The sequence below is a fragment of the Podarcis cretensis genome (assembly GCF_951804945.1).
Source record: "Podarcis cretensis genome assembly, chromosome: 12".
NCBI classification, from domain to species: domain Eukaryota; kingdom Metazoa; phylum Chordata; class Lepidosauria; order Squamata; family Lacertidae; genus Podarcis; species Podarcis cretensis.
The window spans coordinates 14526161-14546388 of record NC_137181.1 but is presented as its reverse complement, the minus strand read 5'-3'; the positions used below and the strand labels follow the sequence as shown (position 1 = coordinate 14546388).

At 41.2% G+C, this 20228-nt stretch overlaps 1 protein-coding gene and 1 long non-coding RNA gene across 5 annotated transcripts in view; one reads left to right on the top strand and one right to left on the bottom strand.

Moving 5' to 3' along the window:
- LOC307199355 overlaps positions 1-20228 on the bottom strand; it is a 255630-nt gene that overhangs the window by 115715 nt on the left and 119687 nt on the right. The gene's annotated exons all lie outside the window — the stretch shown is intronic.
- ESYT2 (extended synaptotagmin 2) overlaps positions 1-20228 on the top strand; it is a 72823-nt gene that overhangs the window by 49129 nt on the left and 3466 nt on the right. Inside the window, exons 13-23 of one of the 4 annotated variants that reach the window (XM_079996456.1) lie at positions 330-425; positions 3490-3591; positions 7237-7299; positions 10378-10452; positions 11051-11137; positions 12709-12858; positions 13028-13413; positions 15016-15114; positions 17448-17579; positions 18118-18223; positions 20144-20193. In XM_079996456.1, the coding sequence (XP_079852582.1) occupies positions 330-425; positions 3490-3591; positions 7237-7299; positions 10378-10452; positions 11051-11137; positions 12709-12858; positions 13028-13413; positions 15016-15114; positions 17448-17579; positions 18118-18223; positions 20144-20193 (1346 nt within the window). The remainder of the gene's footprint in view (positions 1-329; positions 426-3489; positions 3592-7236; positions 7300-10377; positions 10453-11050; positions 11138-12708; positions 12859-13027; positions 13414-15015; positions 15115-17447; positions 17580-18117; positions 18224-20143; positions 20194-20228) is intronic. The other 3 variants (XM_079996457.1, XM_079996458.1, XM_079996459.1) reach the window with 3 other exon arrangements.

The following is a 20228-nucleotide window of genomic DNA, read 5'->3' as shown; positions in this document are numbered from 1 at the left end:
TTTCTTCTCCCAAGTCTCGGATTCTGCCAGTCATTTCAGCCAGTTCCATATAGTCTATCAATTGCGTCTGCCAAACTTGAAACTGTTCTTAACCTGAAGCACCACTTTAGCTAATGGGGCTTCCTGCTGTTGCCATGCCACCGGAGCACGATTTCTGTTCTCATCCTGAAGCAAAGTTCTTAACCCGAGGTACTATTTCTGGGTTAGCGGAGTCTGTAACCTGAAGCGTATGTAACCTGAAGCGTATGTAACCTGAGGTACCACTGTACACGGGAAAATATGGTAATTAACTTGAACATTTCTTTTAAATTATGCCTCTCTTACTTTAGGTTCTAAAAAGCATTCGAGCTGATAAAGATCAAGCCAATGATGGCCTGTCGTCAGCATTGCTTATTCTCTATTTGGATTCCGCAAGAAATTTGCCAGTAAGTCTCTTTGAGTGATTCCCATTTTTTATTCTGTCACACATTGCTTATTACTAAGCCACTTTGCCTCACTAACTCACATTATGCCATGTTTTTAATTACATTTTCATCTGCATTCTGCAACATTAGCATCTTTTTATAGGAAACACACATTGCGATTGAGTCTGCGGCGCTGGTCTACCAATTGCATTTTCAGAACTTATAAAAGATTTCGATTAAAGTTGTAGCCTTGAAAGAAAACGCACGAGCAGTCCTATGAAAAGTGTGCCAAGCCCAATAGAAGTATATTCACTTGGATTCAAGAATGGATACTTTGGGGGCTTATATCTGTGTGTTTCTACGGTTAGGGCTGCAATCTTAGGAATGCATAGTAAGACTGGTTGGTTTGGGTCCTGACTTTTGTTCCATGAACAGAAGGAGAGTAGTGCTGAGTGATACTCTGCTTCTGTGAATGGAAGATCTTTTGAATCACGGAGCAAAAAAAAATCAGAGACCCAAGCTGTAGCTGAGCGAGCATATGTAGGATCATGCTCCTTGTTTTATGATGGCATTGTTTGGAGTTGGCCACCGTTTTGTGAACATGGAGTATGCACATAAAACAAAGCTTTTGTTTACTTCTTCCAAATACAGTGGTGCCCCGCAAGACGAATGCCTCGCAAGACGGAAAACCCGCTAGACGAAAGGGTTTTCCGTTTTGGAGGTGCTTCGCAAAACGAATTTCCTATGGGCTTGCTTCGCAAGATGAAAATGTCTTGCGAGTTCCTGCGGGTTTTTTTTCCTTTCGCCCCCTTTTTCTAAGCCGCTAAGCCACTTATCAGCTGATCCGCTAAGCTCTTAAGCCGCTTAACAGCTGATCCGCTAAGCCGCTTATCAGCTGATCCGCTAAGCCGCTAAGCCACTTATCAGCTGATCCGCTAAGCCCCTAAACCGCAAATAGCGCTAATCCGCTAAGCCGCTAATGGGCTTGCTTCGCAAGACGAAAAAACCACAAGACGAAGAGACTCGCGGAACGGATTCTTTTCGTCTTGCGAGGCACCACTGTAGCAGCTCCTATATTTTAGTATAGACTCTACTTGCTTCAAAACAAAAAACCCCATAATTCTGCAAGTGCCTATACGTATTTGGATCAAGGCCAATTCTCTTATATTCCTTATAAGAGAATTCCCTGATTTAGGCTGTATGTCTTACGAGGTCTTCTCAGGCACAAAGGGAACCCTGAATGAAAAGAGAAATTACAAAGGCAAGGAATTGCTTTTTTAAAAAATGAGCCCAAAGTGCTGCTCTTAAGGAGTGATGATTTTCAGGGAACATTTCCAAAATGGGGATGTGAAAAATGAAGGAAACAAGCTGCACCTGTATCCTCTGTCAGGAAAGATGCTTCGCTTGGAAGCCACAAGCTGCAAAGACCCAAAGATAGGTTTGTGCATATACCAGACAGTGCCATCTTCTGCGGGAGAAGCTGAGCAGAAAGATCCAGTTGCCTTTCAGCTTATTTTTTTTGTATACTTCTGCTGGGCAGTTGGGAGCTGCTACTCTCCCAAGAGTAGACGCTCTTCCATTGTAGGTTGTTCCCTTGCTCTGTTAATGAGTAATAGACTTGGTCATTTTTTAAGGCTGAGTTAAAGACTGCTCCTTTTTGACTCCATTCATATCTGCCTTTTGAAGAGATGGCAAACTTATTAAGGACCTTGAGTCTGCCTGTTTTCTGCTATGCAGACCAAATTTCAGAAGTGAATTCTGGAATGGCCCAGATTTGCTAATCTCTGGTGATATTTTAAAGACAAAGTAAGAAATGGATATTGGTCTTGGAGTACTTGCTTCTTACACTTGAAACAGTGCTATGCATCAGTATGTTTAAAAGTTAATTTTCTCAACGGTACATTTTCTGTGCTGTTATTAAGGTTGCCGGGTGCAATCTTTACACTAATATTTTAGTTTTCTGCAGTCATTGATACCCAAAGAAGTAACTTGTTGCAATCTAAAATGCCGGCGGGGTTTTTCCTGGTGTGTTTGTGGGGCCGGGACTGGGAAAGTGTTGTGCAATGTCTTTAAAAAAAATTAAATTGTGGTCACCTTTTTCTATTTCCTTTCCATTACAGGTTTAAAGTTTTTTTTTTTAGTTTTTAGTTTTACGTGGAGAAACTTGAAACTTTTAAATAAACTAATCCATTGGGACATGATTTTCAATGTATATCAATAAGTAACTGGGTGGGTAGTGCATATGACTTTACAGGATCTCATAGCATAATTGAAGTTTACTTGATGGTGTGCTACTTGTTTAAGTAGTAGGGGAAGTGGTATTACCTGCAAATTTACCATTCAAGGGTCTGCTCTATCAGAAACATGTGTAAGGTAATCAGGGTGGGGGAACAGCTTTTGAGCAAAGAGTATAGCCATAGAGAAAGGATGAGGAACCTACCTATCCAGATGTTGCTGGAATCCAGCTGCCATTGGCCCCAGCCCCCTTTGAAAGGATCACAGGTTTCCTATCCATGTCATAGAGGGTCACGGTAATCTGCCAAAGGTGTTCAAAGTTTTGTTGGAAGAGATTGAAGCCTCTCTCTTGCCCAGATAGAACTTGGATCTGTCCAATGATGAAGTCACACCCACACTTTTATTTTTTAAAAAGCTTCAAAACAGTGATTTGATGATGATAAATGGTATAGGGATTGTCCTACTGTATTAATTTTATTAATACATGGGTGCCGGATATTGGGCCGGTTTGGGATTATGAAAACACCCTTTATAAATTATAGTGAAACATACAAATGCGATTAAACACGTTTGCAGAAGGATGCGTAAGTAAAAAGGTCCTATGATTTGCTCAAGTGGTACTGTAGATGGAGGCATGCGAAGAATTGGGGGTGGGGAAGTTACTTTGCTGTGTTAATGAGGTGAGACCAACAAATGGCAAAAATGATGACACATGTACCTTAGGTGGGTGCCAGTCTGTAATTCCAGACACCTTTGACTGTTTTCCTTAACTGTGCTAATGGTAAAGCTGCTTGTGCATTCGTGCTGCCACAACCCTCTGCTTTCTTCTTCCATTTCCATCTTCCTAAAGAGTATCTACGAAGGAAACTTTGGGTGTGGATACTTAAAAGAGAGGAGAGCATCGGGACTAGTCTTTTGTGAAAATACTACCTCACTCTATAGAACACTATTTGTGAGTTCTCGGGTGTTACATGTGTATTATACATTCTCTCTCTTTTGTTTTTTTTAACCCGCCAGAGTGGATTGGTGCAACTAAACCCACTTAACCCTAATAGTGGAATGGTGGAAGCATGCAGTTTTCGTTCACACGCATGGCTTTCTTTTTTAAAGTGTGCAGTGTTGTTATACTTATTGCATTTCCAAACTGTTTTATCAGCTCGGTTTGTTAGACATGTTTTGTTAATTTTAAACTAGCCTTTTCAAAGATTAGCATGTTTATTTGTTAATCTCCGTGGGTACTTTAGAAGAAATGCAGACATTTGCTTGCAGCGAAATGAAACTGTTGTGGATTTTGAGAGCCAACCTCTTTTGTGATGCTTTGGAAAATTAAGTGCAAGTTTTGTGGTGTGTTGTACGTGAGGGCCTGGAATCTCCTAGATTTGGTTCAAGTTGCACAATGAAACAGAAAGTTAGTTGTGTGTTCCCCAAGTTACATGGTAAATTTTATGTTCTGTGCTGCAGGATGGAGGTAGTGCATTCCCCAATGGCCTTTTGTCACTCAGAAAAAGTCCCTGCAGTATTAGTGTTTCTACCAGTCGGAAATAATGACTTCTATTTTGGAGACTATGATTAGAATGCTAATAATGCATTGACAGGTGATGTCAAAATTAATATGCTTTTCAACTAATGGGCTTTTAAAGCAAAACACTTGTTTTCTCCGTACAATGGTAAACACTCACATAACACATTTAGATTCTAAACCCAAGAAAGCCTGTAGATGCATTCATAGGCTGCAGTTTGAAATGATGTGACCATTTCACATAATCAAAGCTTTTAAAAAAAGAGAGGAGTTGGCCAGATATTTTCATTGTGACACCAATGGCCTATTCACACACAAACTCCTTTATATTGAGGGATCATTCATCAGTGCTTCGTGTGCTAATTCTAGTCTTATATTTAAGCACTAACCTGGTAGTTGTAGGTGCAGCTGGGAAACCGAGGAGGCAAGCCCACTCCATTTCCAATGTGGAAATTCAACTTTCTGCCTCTCTTCTGTCAGTCCCCGCCAGGCTAGTGTATTTATTACACCATCAGACAGAGGGCCTTCTTGGTAGTGGCACCTGCCCTGTAGAATGCCTTCCCATCACATGCCAAACAGATAAACAGCTATATGATTTTTAGAAGACATTGGAAGGCAGCCCTGTATAGGGAAGTCTTTAATGCTTGATGTTTATTGCGTTTTTATATTTTGCTGGAAGCCACCCAGAGTGGCTGGGGCAACCAGTCAGACAGGTGGCATATAAATAATGGCCTCGAGTCCTTTTATGCCTGTCTGAATAATCCTAGATGTTTGCATTCATTTTATAAGTCTTTAGCTCATCAGTCTTGCACCTGGTATAACATTTTATGCCTTTTTTATAAGCAGATGAGTCTTACTTGGAAGGAAAGGTACTTATCTCTTCCCTGGCCCTATTCTGGCTTTTAGTGGAACTGAGCTTAGGTGTGAAAATCACATTTTAGGATTGTGTGTACATTCTCCAGCTCCATACCAACGTGGTTTGGTGTTGAGTCAGATGTTTGCCAAATTGGGTTTGCTTCTAAGTTTCCTTTGAGAACCCAGCTTTAGTTCTGGTACTGAAAATTACTTTAGAAGCACATTCAATGTGTTTCTTTTTTCATCCAGGGTAGTGACAGTCACATGTAATGCCAGGACTCCTTGATGAGGAAATTTCACACATGGGAGAAAAGTGCTCATAATCCCATATCCTGCCAATAGCTTTCTCAGCCCCATGTGGTACGTTGTGCCACTTGTTGTGTCTCCCAAGTGCTAAGTTCCCTTTAATGTTAAGTTGGCCTAGATGGGAATAGCTTGTTACAGCCGACAAAGATTGCTCTAGAAAAAAAAAAAATTTTTTTAACAGCAACTTGAGCCAAATTAAGCTGGAGTTTGTGTTTCCCTTTTTTACTTTAGAAGTGGCTGACCCCCCTTTCCTGTTTTGGATAATTTTAAAGGCTCCTTCCCTTCTCAGACATTATAAAGTTTGCATGGCAGCAGCATGCAAACTGCAATCCCCTATATAGCCCATTGCTTTAATTCTGATAACGCTGCCTTCTCAGTTAAAGCAGTTGCCCATTTGAACTTAGCACGATTCTTTAAAAAATAAGAGTACGGCAAAATTTCAGCAGGATCACAAACTTTGAACGTACTTGTGACATTCGTGAACCCCTGAAAATAAAGCAGCAACAACTACCAGTGACTGAACCTCGCATATCAAGAAGTAGCACATATAGAAAAAAGGATTGGAATGTAAAATTATTTGGGTTGTTTCTAAACCTTATAGGCCACTTTTTTCTTTCAGTCTATATACATAGCTGTCAACTTTCCCCTTTTCTTGTGAGGAATCCTATTTGGAATAAGGGAATTTCCCTTTAAAAAAGGGAAACGTTGACAGCTATGTCTACATATAATGCACATAGCTATTCTAAGTGGCAAATAGAAACAGGCCAAGTTCCTGCACGTTGTGTTGTCAATTATTGATTCTTAAGACGCCTTCCCAGGTTGCCAGTAGCATGAGTGTGGTATGTACACAACTCTTTGAAATGCTCCTGCAAAGAACTCTTGACTCAAATTGATCCATTGCTTCAAGAAGAACTTCATGTTCTTGAGTGTACTTACTGGGTTACTTATGGCCCTGGGAAATAAATTTCTTTCTAAGGAGCTATATTCAGAGATAAGAAACTATGTCCCTTCTCTCTCTTACCCCCCTGAAGAAGGAAGGACCACAAAACATTGCAGCCCTGTATACCTCACGTTTCTAGTTCTTTCCAACAGGTTTGTGGGATTGGTTTTTTGTTTTTGTTTCAATGCATGACTTTCACATCAAAACTCATGCTGTACCCTGAAACAGAGACAAATGTATGTGTCTAACAACCAGATTATTCCACCCCCGCAGAAAACAGGAAAAAATCCTGTGCAATTGAATTTTTAAAGAGTTATTTCTGGAACAATCTAACTTTCTCTTCCTGTTTTGGGTTACAGCATGACTGCGAAGTTGCTTCTATTACTGAACAGCAAATGCCATGAGCTTTCAAAGCAGAACTTTTCCATTAAATATTATGTTCTGCTTCAAAAATCCATGGAGTGAAAACGGCACCCTGAACACCTGTTTGCTTTCTTTCGAAGCCCCTTCTCCTATTCAGCTGGTAGCATTGCAGTTTTTCTTGGTAGCTTAATTCTTAATAGCTTGCCTGAGTCACTTCTGGGGTGATGCAGCTATTACCAACATAAAATGAGAAATTGTTAATGGAAATGGTCAGAGGCCAATCTTGTTTAAATCCACTCCTATTCGCACATCTCCTATTCAAAAATGAAATTTATGTTGCGTCGTACCGCTTTGAAAAGAGAATAATAAGGGAGAAGACTATTAGCCCTACTGGAAAAAATGGTGTCTAATTAGAATACTGGAATTAAAGATAGAATGAGGACAAAAGACTTCGTCGTATTATTTTGAAATAATCATCTTGTTGTTTCCCCTTCATTCCGAGAATGTTCCCCCCCCCAGTCCCCTGTTGTCCTGTCCTTACTTAACCATCATAGAACTGCTTCATTGCATGCCTTATTAACCCTTTGTATGTTCATTTTCTTCTGCTTTAAAAGCATAATCCATTAGAGTATAATCCAGATGCCTTGAAGAAGTCTGCTGTTCAGAAAGCCCTGAAGGTAAAGCAAATATACCTTTCCATTTAAAGTCACAACATTAAATGGAGTCACAGAGTCACCTGTAACAAACTGACATTCCTATGTATTTTTTTGTGCCACAGAACGTAATCTTACTACTTGGTACCAGGCATTAAGACACAGAGTGTGATCTATTTGTCTGTGAGACAGCACACCGGAAATCGTATCAGTGTAGCATTGTAAACATTAAAACCTTATTATAACTAAGCAAAAACAAAGCTGTAAACAAAGACAAAACTACCAGATTCTACTGTGAATCATGCATTTACTGTATTTAAAGCGTAATCAAATTTATCAGTAATCTGTGATGAAAGCTGAAGTCTTCATAATAAGGCTAGTACAAGGGGCACTTTAAGAATATTACGATTATAGAGTTGGAAACAATCTCAGAAGGTCATCTAATCCATCCCCCTTCTGATGCAGGAAATCAAAAATTGTTCTGCTTAAAAACCTGTAACAGAGGAATCCATAGTAATTCCTTATGTTTAGTCTAAATCATTTCTGTTGTAATTTGAGCCCATTGGTTCATTGCGATCTTCCAGCACAGCAAAACAGCAAAATGAAATTGATTAGAAACTAGCTTTATAGACTTACTCTTAGCAGCATGTTTCAGGATGACCCTTATAGGTACTGGCCAGAATTCACATTGACCAGTGGCAACCATAAATTGAGTTCTGTCAAGTAGCAGGCGGGAGCCTCCAGTATATTCACCATAGGAGTCATCTTTCCAAAATATGCTTGCAGCACAGAGACACTGAAAGATTTAATTAGTGCCATTGGTTGGAAAGAAAGGATTATTTACAAACATGTGTATGCATATGCAAATGCCCACAGTCAGCCTCTCCTCCCCTGTAAACAATCTTAACTGGAAGCAGGCTCAAAGGGGATGGATATAATTTTATTTTATTTATTAAGTTTATATATCAGGGGATCACAGGGTGTTTTACAGCAATTGTCCCTGTGGACAGGAAGTTACAGCTTCTTCTCACTGGCCATTATAATAGAATCATTGACTTGGAAGGGTCATGTAGTCCAACCCCCTGCGATGTAGGAATCTCAGCTAAAGCATCCATGGCAGGCGGCCCTCCAGCCTCTGCTTAAAAACCTCCAAGGAAGGAGAGTTCACGACCTCCCAAGGGAGTCTGTTCCGTTGTCGAGCAGCTCCTACTGTCAGAACGTTCTTCCTGATGCTGAGTTGGAACCTCCTTTCTTGTAACTTGAATCCATTGCTACGGGTCCTACCTTCCAGAGCAGGAGAAAACAAGCTTGCTGTGTCTTCCACGTGACAGCCCTTAAGGTATTTGAAGATGGCTATCATATCTCCTTTCAGTCTCCTCTTTTCCAGTCTAAACCTACCCAGCTCCTTCAACCATTCCTCATAAGGCTTGGTTAGAAACAAGGCCAGCCAAATTAGTGGATCCCATGTGCGAGGAATTAAAATTACTGTTTTGCAGCTGTTTGCATACACTTTATCTTGTTCAATATTCCTGGAATATTTAGGCACCGCTTTATAGCATTGGATTAGCAAAATGTAAAGAAATTCCCTCTACTGGGAGAGATTTTTATATTCGTAGACAGTTCAGTGCACTGCAAAAATACACATTTTGCTTATCCTCCTTCTGTATTTAAAAAAAAAAAAAAAGATTCTTAACTGCAGCGTTCAGGAAGACTAAAAAGAGAGAGTAACATAAAGGAAACCTGTGAATAGTGAGAAATAAGAGGGGATAGACGTAACTATTTGGAAAACGGAAAGTCAAGCACCCAGTAAGCAAAAAGTTCAATCTTGTAAAGGTTGGTAAGAACTTGATTTAATGCTATATACTTCATTCAGTGATCACTAAACCAGTTTCTTGGCAAACAGCCCCATAGTTAATATTTGGGGGGGCATGTTTGGTGAGGCGGTGGAGGATCAAAGAAACTCTCCTTTTATTCTCCTGAGCACATAGATGATTAATGATATGGCTTCTTTTAAAATTGAATATTTTGTATGAGAAATGGAATTTGCACTTCAAGATGAATTGCAGTAAAAAAAATACCCTCTGATTTGATAGGAATCAAAACATGCTGTATGATTCTCCTAATCTAAAAGTTTTAGCTTCATTCAATGAAAGATAATGATCAGTAAAAAGAGAGGCATTAACAATAGCTTGTGTATCAATTAAATCTAAATTTAAAAATATTTTTATTCGAAAATTTCAGGACAACAGCTGATTTAATACATGTTTAAGAACCTCTAACCATTTAACATAGTTTATTAACCTCTGCTTTTTAAGCATTTTAATTTGTCCTATGTCTCAAGTTCAAATAAATTTGTTAACAATCTAGGTAATGACTTTTAACAACATTAATAGCTGCTTCGGATTAACTGTTGTATATACTTCTCTTTTTAATGAAAGTGTTTCTGTGAGACATTAATTTAAAGCATGTTAACAGACATTCACGATTGGGGAATGTTCAGTTTCTGTGAAATGATGATAAGTCACTGTTTACTTTTTGCAGTTTGACCTAGTGGTATGGAACTGGGGAGCAAGGCTCAGACATGACAGATGGTTGGGTAAACCTATAAGTAAACCTATAAGATATCATAGTGCATCTCCTTCTTTGCTTCTCCCCCCTTCAAAAAAAAAAGAAAAAAGATGTTTTATGAGTCTGAAGTTCAGCTTAATCATAATATTCCATCATACATACAATAAAAATAAGCTTTCTAAGCTTGCGCTTTATCCATATCCCCCATCTGCATGCAGACCGCAACATTCATTTATTTTTTTTCTGGGATTTGAAATGCTTATTAACAGATTGAGAGGTTGAACTTTATGGAACAGTTTCATTCAAAAGTGTGTGTGGGGGGGGGGAATATGGGAAGGAATTTGAAACTCAGTTGTGTCAGTAGTATCCCTGTACAGAATATTTCAAGGTAGGTGTGTGTGATTGCTGTTTGCCTCATAACCTATAAACAACTTTGTAAAGAATACAAAATAAATGGGTGGAGGGCTGGGTTCGATTGATGGAAAGCCCGAATGAGATATTAAAAGAATTTCATTTCCCCCCCTTCGTCTTCAGTCAGGAAAGAAACTAAATAGCAACCCCAACCCCCTTGTTTTGCTGACTGTTGGACACAAGGCACAAGAAAGTAAGGTAAGCTCAAAGACCTAAATCTACCTTGGATAAATATTGAGGTATTCTTATGAATTCATTGCTCGCAGTTGTTTACGTGTTACATGTAATAGGAGAGATGTTTGCAGTCCTCCTCCTATTGAGAAGCAGGCTGAGGGCAGGTTAATTTGTTAAACCAAAGAAAAATGAGTGACGTTTGTGTTGTAACCCATTCTGAAGGACTGGGCCTTTATTACTCTTGTCTCTTACTTTTCCTTTAAGGAGCCCAAGGCTTCTTTAGTCATCCTCATAACCTTGTGAATTGTGTTAGGCTGAGAGACAATAAGAGACTTGCCTGAAGCCGCCATCTAGCAACTGAAATGGGGTCTTAAACTTCAGTTTCCTACATCCAAACCCACACTCTTGCCATTATGTTACTCTTGGATATGCTGGGAAAGTTATTTAAATCTATAAGGGGCATTTGATTCACCATGTAAGCTTTCACGTGATTTTTCTAGTCCATATGAACTTTACCGTTTTTTTAGAGTACAGTGTGTGAAAGTTGCAAGGCAACTGTATAAACTGAGCTTATTTTTAGCCATTAATTGTGATAAACAAACTTCTCCCTACCCCTCAATAGATTCGTTACAAGACCAATGAACCTGTATGGGAGGAAAACTTCACTTTCTTTATTCACAACCCTAGACGGCAAGAGCTAGAAGTTGAGGTAAGATGTCTTTCTCCTCTGAGGTCTTTGCCTCTTCCCTGTTTATACCAGCTCCTGCCCCTAAGTAATCCCTTCCAACAGTGGCGTAGCATGGGTTGTCAGCACCCGGGGCAAGGCAAGTAATATGCGCCCCCTAACCCGTGGATTTGCGCCCCCAACCCTAACCCCCAGTTGTTGCGCCCGGTGCGCCCGGCCCCCCCTGCAACCCCCACGCTACACAACTGCCTTCCAATATCCGTGGGTTACTTTTCTCCTTCCTCCATCTAGTATTTTGATTCCACCGTTCCTAAAACAGCATGGCAATACAGTGGTACCTCGGGTTAAGAACTTAATTCGTTCTGGAGGTCTGTTCTTAACCTGAAACTGTTCTTAACCTGAGGTATCACTTTAGCTAATGGGGCCTCCCGCTGCCGCCACGTGATTTCTGTTCTCATCCTGAGGTAAAGTTCTTAACCTGAGGTACTATTTCTGGGTTAGCAGAGTCTGTAACCTGAAGCGTCTGTAACCCGAGGTACCACTGTATCTTCTAAATGAGTTGTCATTTTAATGTGTTGCCGGAAAAAGGTATTGCAGCACCTTACACAGCAATACATTTGTCATGGCATGAGCTTTTGGTTTATGGCACGTCTGAGGCTTTGCCCTGGTGCCAATGAATATTACTCCCTTGGACATGAAGTTGTGAGGGTGGTTACCTCTTCCTTCCTTCCTTCCTTGAAAAGGGCATGGAGCAAAAGAAGAAAGTTAGAAGAGCGACACTCTTTCCCACTTCCTCCTTCAGCTCTATGTCATTTCCAAGGCTCATGTTTATTCTATGGGATCCAGCTTTTCCACAGATCCCTTGGGAATGTGAAGTTTGTGCATTCTTTCTTGCGTCTCTAGTAGGGTGACTGATCAGATGAGAAGGGTAGTGATCAGAGGCGGTGGCATTCATGGTACTCTTTCAAAAATCCAAAGGTGCCTATGGGCCTAAAACGTTAGTGACCTCTGTAAGATTCCCAAAAAAACCGAAAACAAAAACCCCAATCTTGAGGCTTCTACACGTTTGGATGACAAAATCTTGGGTAACCTTGTGGTGTCACTTCTGCAAATGCTGAACAGTTTGCACAATCAAATTTGTTTTACTAGACCAGGCAGCAGCATTTTAAACAGCTTCTCTAATGTTTATATTGGTGGTCACAGTAAACTTGACTGCATCTGGTGCTGGAATTTGGATGTCTTACCAAATGGAGCTGATGGCCATGAATCTAAAGCGCCCCCCCCCCAGTGTGAGCAGTCAAACTCAGCTATTGTTATTCATATCTGAATCATTACATTTTTGTTTTGCTCTGTTCCAGACAGCAGTTTTACTTTAATTCGACTTTGGCAGATTATTGCCTTTTCCATAGAAATAACACTATTGAGTAAAATACCTGCTTTTCTCTCTGTAACCAGTTAGTGAAGAAGCATGAAGTTGTTGTTGTTGTTGTTTAAAAAAGGTGTTTTATTGAAAAGTGGCTGATCCTCTTTATGAGTTTGAGTCAGTTTTTATTTAAAATGTTCAGTGTGGTCTGTTTCTTCTCCTTCTCCAATAGGTCAAGGATGAGCAACACCAGTGTTCCTTGGGAAACTTCAAGCTTCCTCTAAGTCAGCTTCTCGAAAGTCAAGATCTAACTATGCATCAGAGATTTCATCTTAGCAATTCTGGTCCAAACAGCACTGTAAACATGAAGATTGCACTCAGGGTATATGAGCTCAATGAATATATGTTAAAGAACTGGGGTGGTGACATGCAAATATATGTCCTCGAGTTTGGAAGAAAACAAATTGCATTAAAAAAAGAAAATAAATTGCAGTTCCTTTCTGTACTGCGCCAAGAAATTAATGCCATGTTCTCTGTTCTGTGGCTTCTAGATTCTTTCTCTTGAAAAGCAAGAGAGGTCTCCAGACCACCAACACTCAGCCCAAGTGAAGAGGCCCTCCGTTTCCAAAGATGGAAGAAAAGGTTCTTTCAAGCCTCAGGTCCCCAGTTCTCCAGCAACTGACTTGAACAAACACCCAGTTTCCACAACAACAGACACGGATAAAAAGACTGATGTGGTTGAAAAAAGCCATCCCTCTAATCCTAGTCCTCAGTGGCCAACAGATCTCAGCAGAAGCTCATCCAGTCTCCTTGCCTCCAACTTGAGCTATTCTCCCAGCCACCTTTCAGTCAAAGAACCTACTCCAAGTATCGCTTCAGACATATCACTGCCCATTGCCACGCAGGAGCTGCGGCAGCGGCTGAGACAACTTGAAAAGTATGGTCCTGAATTCTTTTTACATTAGGTTTTAGGCTAGGAAGGAACCAAGAAGGCCATCAAACATAATGGATGTGAGAAGCTAGGGTTCCTTACACAACAGGACATGTAGTCTAGACAAGCTTTCATCAACCTGGTGTCCTCCAGTTGTTTTGGGCTGTGCTAGCTGGGGCTGATGGGAGATGTAGTCCAAAACATCTGAAGGGCACCAGATTGATGAAATCTTGTCTAGACTACAGGGTGCGATGTTGCAGCAAACCTATGAACATTGATGAGAAGGTGCCTTCAGTATCCCTATCTAACTATGACTTGAAATAACAAATCCTTCCTGGTTCCGATAATTGTGGTCAATTAGGCTTTGCTTTATGCCCAGAACCTATCTTGTAAGCCTCTCCAGGGAGAATGATACTTTTTCCAAAAACACTGGCATATGTTGACACAGTCTTACTGACCACTGAGAATTACAAACTGAAACTTGGCTTGTGAGGTCTTAAAATAAAGATTATGTAGTTTGATGACAGCTGACACCCTTAGTCTAGAAATAGCAACTATACCTAATTTGCCATTGCACAGAAGATAAATGAACAGTGCAGTATTATCGGATGTAAAAATATTTGTTTCTTCTGCAACTCAGTGGAGTTTTGGCACCAGAGCATATGAGTAAACAGTTCTCATTATTATAGTTGCCTTTGCCTTTGTAGGAGTGTCTTTAAATTTATTAGCCTAAATTGAACCCCATTCTGATTGGTACACTAGTTCACTTTCTAACCTAAATGTGAGGCACATAGCAAGGATCCTTTTTCAACTAACATGGAGAGCTCATATTGTCTATTGACTTCTCTGTATTATTCTCATGCATTTAGTAACTTAGGAGTGTTTCTCCATTCAGATGTATAAGCTTCTGAATGTAACAGAATATGTTATTTTGGCTTCACAGCTTTCTTAAACATGTTTATCATCCTTTGTTTCTGCTGACATTTGCACACAGCAGCGATCACCTAACATGCTGCATCTGTACATTGTACTGTAACCTACCTCAGAGTAGATATGAAGCATGCTCTAGCCTCGTTGTTGGAGGCAGTGTGCCTCTGAATACCAGTTACTGAGAATCTCAAGTGGGGAGAGTGTTCTTGTGGGATTCCTATAGATTAGATGAGCTTTTGTTCTGCTCCTCCAGGCTATCTCCACTGTATTTATACCAGAAAAAGCTGGGTTAAAACAGCATGCGGCGTGACTTCTGAGTTTGTGAAAGGTCATATCCTTACTATTGAGGGGATAAAAACTTTCAAGAAAACAAATAAACCTGCTTATGTATGTCAATTGCTTCCCCAACATGGCAACTGAATATTGACAGTCAGTGTGGTGTAGTGGATAAGAGCGGTAGTCTCATAATCTGGTGAACCGGGTTCGCGTCTCCGCTCCTCCACACGCAGCTGCTGGGTGACCTTGGGCTAGTCACACTTCTCTGAAGTTTCTCAGCCTCACTCACCTCATAGAGTGTTTGTTGTGGGGGAGAAAGGGAAAAGGAGATTGTTAGCTGTTTTGAGACTCCTTAGGGTAGTGATAAAGCGGATATCAAATCCAAACTCCTCTTCTTCACAGTGGCACCATGTTAGGACAGTCTCCATTGGGACAGATTCAATTAACAATTCGGCACAGCTCACAAAGAAACAAACTTATGGTCGTGGTTCACACATGTAGGTGAGTATAATATTGCTTCTTTCTGTATCTTGCAGCAAAACTACTATTATTCATTCATTTTAATCCAATTATATGCTGCTCCACTCCTGATAACAAAGCAGTTCACCTTTACAATACACAGTAGAACAACAACAAAGAACCCAACAACAGCATATAACCATAAAAGCCATCTAACCATTCCCGCAAACTGTCCTGTGGCTCAGGAGATCTCTCAGCCTAACTGTCCCAGGTGAAGGGTTATGTCTGCAAAAGCCAATGAAACTAATAGCTGAAGACTGATGGACCTCTAGAGGCAAAGAGGTCAACACAATACAACCAGGAAGCGTTTTGAATAGGCCACAGTTCCTTGGGTATCACAGGACAGCAGTATCCTAAGAAGGGCTCCCTCCAGTTGCACAAACTGGGAAAAGCATTCTGTCATGTATTTGTATAGAGCTTTGTAAGTTGATGGCATCACTTTGAATTGGGCTTGGAAGCAAACAGCCACTGCAGGTCATGGAGAACAGGAGTAATACGGCTTTGAGTTGGCACATCACTCTTAAGTCACTGAACACCGGCTTTCTGCACTAGCGGCAGCCTCCGAGCAAGCTGTACATAAGCCCCACATAGAGCACATTGTAGTAATCCAGACAAGAACTTACCAGGGCATGGATCACCAGGGTTGCATTCAAGTGTCCATTTGTTCACTATATAAGAGAGATTCCCTACCTTTAGCTGTTCATTTCATTTGTTTTGCTTTTTTTATAAACTTGCTTTTAATGTTGGGTTTTTTATTGACCGTTACATTTTATTTTCTTTGAAACATTTTGTTAAATATACTGCAGTATAATAATAGCAATGTTCAGAGCAATACAGTGGTGCCTCGCAAGACGAAATTAATCCGTTCCGTGAGGCTCTTCGTATAGCGTTTTTTTCGTCTTGTGAAGCAAGCCCATTGACAGCTTAGCGGATTAGCGCAGTTAGCGGTTTAGCGGCTTTTAGTGGATCAGCTGATAAGCGGCTTAGGGCTCAGGAAAAGGGGGGGGGAGAGGGAAAAAACCCCGCAGGAACTCGCAAGACATTTTCGTCTTGCAAAGCAAGCCCATAGGGAAATTCGTTTTGCGAAGTGCCTCCAAAACGGAAAACCCTTTCGTCTAGCGGGTTTTCCGTCTTGCAAGGCGTTCGTCTTGCGGGGCACCACTGTATGTAACCGTAAGCAGCAACTGTCTACCGTTGGCTTCTGTTATTGCAATGTAGTAGAGGCAAGCCCCCTCCCTTCCACCAGCACCATCTACCTTATTCAGAAGTGTCATTCTAGCCCTGCAGCTCATTCTGATAATCTATTCATTATATAATTTGCATGAGTACATGTGGATTCCAGGCCACTTCCCTAGAAGGACCGCCGTAGCTGTCTGTATTGCGAATACGTTGCAGAGGGGGCCATATCTTCTGGACAGATGATGTTCCAGATGTGTCCCCAGAACTACCATTTGCAGAGTCTTGGATAAGAGGACAGGGGAAAGATATTTCCCGGAGTCCCTGGAGTCCTGACACCTGTCAGGGTTAGGAGCGCTAGTGTGGGTGGACCATTGTTCTATGTCCAGCATAAGATTGTATTAGCCCAAAGCATAGGATAGTGTTATCCCAAATAAGTTTTGAGGCTTATTACTGAGCCCCTGAAATGATCTAGACTTAGTTTGTGACAGTTGAAATGTTAAGAAACCACGTTTAATAAAAAATGAGATAGAGAAATTATGGGCAGTTGCACAATTGCCACTAGGATATTACAGTGTTTTGCTAAAATTTGGATTTAATTGGCAGAAGACTAGCATCTTTAATATTACTGCTATAGGGTAAAATTCTATGCTCTTGCATTTGGCTGGGGCAAGGAGTGTCTAAAAGGAACTTGGGTAAGAAATGGGGAGTTGGTGGTTCATTACGTCCACCATATTCCTAATTTATCCCTGAATAACACTGATTCAAGAAGAAGCTACATTCCTAATAACACACATGAGAAGGTGGTGATGAGTGGCAAGGAGTTTCACTCCTCTGTCATTTTCATGTGGCTTGACAGCCCATCACCTCTCCATTAGTGTTGTTTCCTGAGCTCTTATTTCTCTCAGTTGCCTCATATTGAAAGCTACTTGCAACCAGACTCCTCTTTCTGGGAGGCAGGAGAGATTGTGTATACAGTAGGCAATATGTTAGGCGAGAAGAGATTAAGAATCAGCACATAAAGAAGACAGTCAGTCTGAGAGGATGAATACCGAGGCAGTTGGCGTGAATACCGAGACAGTGTACTTAATTTTTTTTGTCCTCTTTTCTAATGTGGTTATTTTGTGTTTCTTTGATAGAAATCTAATTGCCTTTTCAGAAGAAGGATCTGACCCCTATGTCCGAATGTATTTATTGCCTGACAAGAGGAGATCAGGAAGAAGAAAAACAAGCGTTTCAAAGAAGAATTTAAATCCAGTGTTTGATCAGGCGTATGTTGCAGTTTCTCATTTGTTGTTTTTACAACATGGAGTTGACACAATCTTCCTTTGCTTGCAGTGAATTAGAAGTAATCAGGAGTATACAGTAAACTGTTTAGGAGTAAACAGATTTCCCAAGTTTGTGTTTTCTTTAACACTTATTTTAAAACAGGGAACATGGTTTAGTACAATGTCTGTTTTAAAAGGTGATTGGTTTTAATAGCCTGGTATGCTTAGAAAGTAGAGATGGACAGAAAGCTCAGAAAGCAAATAGTTTTGAAGGGGGAAGTGCTCACCATGAGGTGAGAGGGAGTTTATGTTCGTGAATATTTTTCCATGCAAGTTCAGTTGGAATCTCTCAAAGGCTGATTTCAGAATTTCAGGGATTTCCCTCCTACAGACCTGTTTTGCAGTTTAGAAATACAATTTAATAAAAATATAAATAGAGATTCTAAACCTGCTGGGTATCCTGTATCAGATGCTTTATTGTGTTCCATTTCATAAGCTCACTTTAAGATTGTTTTTTCTGAAAGATTGTTTTCCTTTTCAGCTTTGATTTCAGTGTTTCATTACCTGAAGTACAGAGAAGGACGTTAGATGTAGCAGTGAAGAACAGTGGAGGTTTCTTATCCAAAGACAAAGGGCTGCTTGGTAAGGTAAGTTACAGATATCAAGAAAAAATACCATGGAATGCCGGTGCAGGCAAGTGTGAGTTAAAATGTTCCTCCTTTCTCAAAATACTACAGCCTAGAATCATCAGTGAAGCTGAATGTTGGAAGATGCAGGAGATGCAAAATGAAGTACTTTGTTTTGACTGAAGATTCAAGTCAAAGGAATTATATAGCACATAGTTAAACTATGGAATTCTCTACCACAGTATGCAATGAGGGCTTTAAAAGGGGATGAGACCCATTCTTGGAGGATGTGCTCATCTCCTGCTTGTGGGCTTCCCATAGACATCTAGCTGACCACTACGACTACACTGCTGGACTTAATGAGTCTTTGGTCTGATCCAGCAGAACTGTTCCTACTTATGTAATGGTCAGCGGCTTCTCTTGTAGGCGGAATGGTGATTAAACACAGAGGGTGTGGAGAATGAGAGAGACTGTCTTAAGAACAGAGGGGCTTTAATTATCACATCATAGGAATGTAGGAAGCTGCCTTTTAGTGAGCCAGACCACTGGTCCCTCTAGCCCAGTATTGTCTGTGCTGATTGGTAACAGTTCTCCAGGATTTCAAACCAGCATCTCTCCAATTCCTACCTGGAGATGCTGGGAATTGAGCGCGGGGCCTTTTCCGTGCAGCAATGTGGGAGCCACAAGTAGTCAACCCACTTTCTGCAATGTTGTGCAGTGCAGAAGACCTGGACCACCGGAGGAAATCTGAAGCAGCTGGGCCTTCCAAAAAGTCACCAGCCATTACAGAAATGGTGGGATGGCAGCCTTGCACCTCGGCCTTGGCTCTTGACTCTCACCCCAGAAACTGCACCACTAGAAATAGACAATGTGACTTTGCGTGAGAGGAGAGTTATCTACCTGCCTTTTGTCTGAGCAGAGTTGCTGCTTGCTGTAGCCTCAGGACCTGAGCTATAGGCCCCAGCCTGGTGAGCTTGCCAGTACCCTTGCAAGGCCTCCAATAAATACCCAGTCCTTGTGATGATGCAGCCAGAATGTATCTCCTTGACCTTTGACCATCTTGGTTTATTAAAGCTTGCCAGAGTGAAGTGAAGGCATGAGGTAGGAGTTGGTAATGCAGGTGAGCTGTGCACAGCTGTGCCAGCTAGCTCTGCGGAGGCTCTTTTTATTAGCACAATATGCAAACCCAGGCAGATACATTTTGGACTGTGACCTTTATACATCTTCCAATCCCGAGATCGAGAGGTGGTACAAAGTTATTTTGGCACCTGTTTCCACCGCATCATTTCCCCCTTGAACAATGTATGACGAAGGAGACAAAGGTCACAGACAGGGCACGGCAGATCACTAAGAGAGCAAAGGTTAGATAGAAGGCATGATGTTCAGACAGCTGTGGCTTTGTCTGCGGGTGGGAGTGTGCTCCGCACCCGAAGGTCACGCATTCAGACAGCGGAGGCCTGTCTGCAGGAGGAAGTGTGCTCCACACCTGGTGGTCATTCCTTCACCAGAGGGGTATCCCCAGGCGGGTTCAGGGTGTGGTCAATGCATCTTTGTGGTCCCAGCTGTCCTGAAAGAGGTGGCAAGTTGATCACTCCTGAAAAAGCCCACCCTGGACACTTTCACTGATTGCAACTTCCAACTGGCTGAAAACTCCCTTTTTAGGCAAGGTGATTGAGGCTTGTGGCGCAACAACTGCAAGTACCGATCCAGATTCAGCACATGGGAATTCTATATCATACTTGCGCCGCAAAATGTGTTGCTGAATGCTGTCACAATGAGACTCGAGCCTTTAAAGTTAGAGAGAGGGCACCAGCAAAAGTTCTACTTAAGCAGCTGTAGGGCACTTACAATTAAAAAAAAAAAAGTGTTAAATCACTCCCGCAAGATAGTAGCATGCCCAGATTTCTCGGAACTTAATTAGCTGTTTCTTTTCTTGCACAGGTATTGATACCACTGGCTTCTGAAGAACTTTCCAAGAGTTGCACCCAGTGGTAAGTACAATCACACTGGCGCTCTTTCCATCTTA